Source organism: Trachymyrmex cornetzi, unplaced genomic scaffold, assembly GCF_001594075.2.
Source record: "Trachymyrmex cornetzi isolate Tcor2-1 unplaced genomic scaffold, Tcor1.1 scaffold590, whole genome shotgun sequence".
Classification (NCBI taxonomy): domain Eukaryota; kingdom Metazoa; phylum Arthropoda; class Insecta; order Hymenoptera; family Formicidae; genus Trachymyrmex; species Trachymyrmex cornetzi.
Window position 1 is genome coordinate 26,739 of NW_017299904.1, and position 4,118 is coordinate 30,856.

Below are 4,118 nucleotides of genomic sequence, written 5' to 3' on the forward strand. Positions count from 1 at the left end.
CTCTAGGCTCGTCCGCTATGATTGTTGGTCGTCGATTTAAAAAAAAGTAACGGAAAAGTAACGAAAAGTTACTTTCTCAAATAACGGTAACTGTAACGAGTTACTTTTAAAAATCGGTAACTAGTAACTGTAACTTGTTACTTTTAAAAAGTAACTTTCCATTCCCTGAAAATATATAGTATTTATATATTGATATCCACTTTTCAGCATGTCGGGCGTTATGAAAATGGTGACACCGCGATAAAAGGTTTTTTCAGCATCTCCCATAAACGTAAAATGCGCATGGAGCGGCGATTATTTCGTAAGGAGCGCATGGATGTATGGAATGAAAAAGACCTTGGTCTGGCGCGGCTCTTAGACATTCAGTCATATGAGCTGGATCCTGAACCAGAAAATTAGAATTGTAAGTATTACTAGTATAATTTTATAATTTGTTTACATTGTATCATGCGCTAACGTCATGTTTTTCATCTTACAGAAAGCTTGATCACTCTCTGAGAGAAAAGTATAAAATAGAATAGAACTTTATTTCTTCAGTTTACAATTGTCAAGAATTAAGGAACTTGGTTTACACTAAAATTCTTAACCACACTCATCCTTCTATACTGTGTAAAAAACCTAAGGGGCTCCGCACAATAAAAGGAACAGGAACCAGAGAACAAAGAATAAAAATTTCAACCTATCAGAAACAGTGTATTCCACAATACATGATTTCTGATAGATTGAAATTCTTATTCTCTGTTCTCTGTCCCCTTTTTCTTTTATTGTACGGAGCCCCTAATACTATCTAACTCTATCTACAATTTTCACTACACCGCAAATATCTTATTCCTAACTTTCTGTTCATTTCTAAAGATCTGTGCTAATTCAAACTAACCTATCACAGCGCCAAATATCACAGTATCGATTCTTCTCCTTTATAATGTACTATCTACACATCATAGCTTAACCATAACTCAATATAATATATAAATATAAAATGTATAAAATACATAAATATATTTTTTACCGTAATACAATGTAAAACGTGTAAATAAAAAAAACATTACAACATTTCTAACCATATAAAACCATTCTTGAAAAGAATTTAAGAAATTATGGAGAATTTGAAAAGAAGAAAAGGAACGAACCGCATTTAACTACAACTGCAGGCAATATTCTTACGGTCTTAGCACATTTAGAAGAAATTTGGCCACCTTGGTCCCCCGATTAGTCTACGCGGTACCAATTCAAAATATGAAACATTTAAAGCAGCGAATCCGTACAGCATGTGAAGAAATTCGCCGTGACAGCATTATAGCAGCAACTAATGGAAATTTATTACGTAGTGCAGAATTGTGCTTACAAGACAATTCGAACACTTATTGTAATTACGTAATTTCATTAAATTTATTATATAATTTTGTGTTCTATTGTACTCTTTTGTTATGCTACGATTTTTGGTGATAATTTGTTTTGTATGTAGTTTCATTTAAAAAACAAGAATTAATGTCTGTAAAAAAGCAGATACAAAAATCTTTTTCTACTGTAGAATAGTCCATATAAAAAATTTAACACAAATAAAATAGTTTTTCACGAAAACGTTTCAGTTTATTAATCCCACGAAGGTTATTTCAAGGTCATAGTATAGCAGGTCATTGAACTCGTCTTGATATCAGTTACAATATTATGAAGTAAAAAATATGTAGTGCCATTAAAAAAAATTAGGGTGACCTTGATTTTTTTCCTAAAAAAAGAGTATTTTGCAAATTTTTAATATTGAAATTTGTAGCCGATTGAAAACTGATTAACTTTTATTCAAACTAATTTTTGTCAGATCATCGGAAGTGCCGGAAAAATCGTGATCACAGTTACGTCGGACACCTTGTATATTTATTGTCATCGTTTTCTTCTTTTTATTCCTATAAAAATCTGTATATCAATAAATTACTCGTAGATATAGAATATGTATAGAAGAAAGTATAAGTTTGAACCTGAATAGATCGTAATTGCTACAATATGTCCCGATATTATTTTCGTTGAATTATACATTTTAATAACACTAATTATTTCTAATAAATAATTTCAATTCTAATTGAATAAATAATTTCAATTTATAATTGAATTTATTATTGCTGCATATAATAATAAGTATAATGTGTATATTCATAAAGACATATGTGGTAATTAATTTTTGTTACAAAGATAATTTTTGTTATAAATGTATTTTCTTGAAATAGCCACATTATTGCTATTTGAAATGTTTTGTAATACTAGTTATCCACTATGCAGACTCCAGCAAAGGATGCATATTTTTCCTACGCTGAATATTCAACCAGAATCCATTTTCCGGCATCATTGCCACTAGACTTTTCCTGAATTTTATTGGCGACTCAGTTTTTGGGCAAGGTTTCAGTTCACATCGCGCTAATAAATGAAACAACAAGACTTTGACTTCCAGCATGGCAAATCTGTTAGCTATGCACATTCTTGGTCCTAATCCAAACGGCATATAACATGAAGAATTATGAAGCTTATTATCTAAAAATCTTTCTGGATAAAATTTCTCTGGATCATCGAAGTATTTTTTATCACGATGGATTGCCAAAATCGGAATCCAAACAGGCATACCCTTCTGTATGATAACAGATTTCTCATCCGGTAATGCGGGTGGTAATTCATAAGTTTTTTTACACGTTCTTTCTAAGAAGGAGACTGGTGGATATAATCTGAGCGCCTCGCTTATCACCGCATCTAAATATTCAAGCTGATTAATGACTTCGTAAGACACTTCTTTGTTCGATTCGTTCAAAATCTTGTCAATCTCTTGTTGTAATTTGATTTGAACTTCTGGATTAGCTGCGATTTCGTGAGCTACGAAGGACATCACGGTTGAACTGGTTTCAAAACCAGCGAAGAAAAAGATAAACGCTTGCGCAGTCATGTCATCAATATCTAATTTTCTATCACCTTCTTTGCCTCTGATATCCATCATTAACTGTAGCATATCCGGACGTGTAATGTGTTCCACATCACGAGTAACAATTGTAGTCTTTACAATGTCCTTGAAGAAATGCGATACGTAATCGTTTATAATTTTTACATTGAGAATTCGTCCGAGACTAGGACATGTTCTAAGAAAAATAAACTTTATGAAGTGATCCTGCATAAAGTTAGTCGCTTCTTTGCCGTAAATATAAAATTTATTCGTTGGATCCTTCATAGAATCGACCTTGATTCCAAAAGCACATGTGGCAATGACATCGTTCGTATATTTAGAGAAAGTATCTTTCATGTTCATATCGCATTTATCCGTTGGCAACGTCGACAGAAATTTAGCAAAATCTACAGCACATTCCGACATCAACGTGAACATCATTTTCATCTTGCTGGACGTAAAAGAGGGACTCAAAAGACTTCTCACGTTCCGCCATTTTTCTCCGCGAAGAGAAAATAAATTTTTCTCAAGCAGAGAATTATTTAAATCGGAACCGGGACGATCTGGAAATGCCTCGAAATTCTCAACAAGAATAGTTTTAATGAGTTCCGGATCACGAAGTATGAAGAATGGAGTTATAATGCCATAAAATCCATAATATTTTGCATTTGGATTAAAATTGTACAGCCCCAAGATGATGTCAACGAATGATTTCCGAGGAGGAAATACAAATGATATTATGATTGCAAAGATCGAAACAGGCGGTATGTGTAAAATATCATGTCTTTTGAAGAAATTAAAACTTCTAAAGAGGTAATCAATGCTGACAACACCGATCACTATCGATAACAATATTAACCAGTATTCCATGGCAAATGTAACTTGAAAATGTCTTTATACTTCTTGTAAACGTTTGATAGGATTATAAAAATCACTATTAGTGACACTGTCAACGCGAGTTGTTGCAGACAACTGCTCGTGACCTTTGCGTTAGAGATTATTACTGCATTACGCATCATAAGAGATAGCAATTGCTATCTCTCATGATGCGTAATGCAGTAATAATCTCTGAAGCAAAGGTCAAGTTAATATTACATGTACATACTGAGTGAGAAAAAAGATCCATAAAGGCTTGCGCACAATAGAGGAACAAGAATTAGATATTAAGATTTCAACCTATCAGAAACCGTGTATTCCGATG

The 4,118-nt window shown here is 32.8% G+C and overlaps 1 protein-coding gene and 1 long non-coding RNA gene across 2 annotated transcripts in view; one reads left to right on the forward strand and one right to left on the reverse strand.

Moving 5' to 3' along the window:
* LOC108766479 (uncharacterized) overlaps positions 1 to 668 on the forward strand; it is a 6,092-nt gene extending 5,424 nt beyond the window's left edge. Inside the window, exons 3-4 of the long non-coding RNA XR_001940374.1 lie at positions 208 to 403; positions 479 to 668. This is a non-coding gene — a long non-coding RNA (uncharacterized LOC108766479). The remainder of the gene's footprint in view (positions 1 to 207; positions 404 to 478) is intronic.
* Positions 669 to 2,118: 1,450 nt separating this feature from the next.
* Positions 2,119 to 3,888, reverse strand: LOC108766478 (cytochrome P450 9e2). The gene has a single exon (XM_018515803.1). The coding sequence runs from the start codon at positions 3,785 to 3,787 to the stop codon at positions 2,264 to 2,266; it is 1,524 nt and encodes a 507-aa protein (XP_018371305.1). The 5' UTR covers positions 3,788 to 3,888; the 3' UTR covers positions 2,119 to 2,263.
* Between the last annotated feature and the right edge of the window lie 230 nt (positions 3,889 to 4,118).

Excerpts from the sequence above, each read along its gene's own strand:
- LOC108766478 (XM_018515803.1), bottom strand. The coding sequence starts at position 3,787 with ATGGAATACTGGTTAATATTGTTATCGATAGTGATCGGTGTTGTCAGC.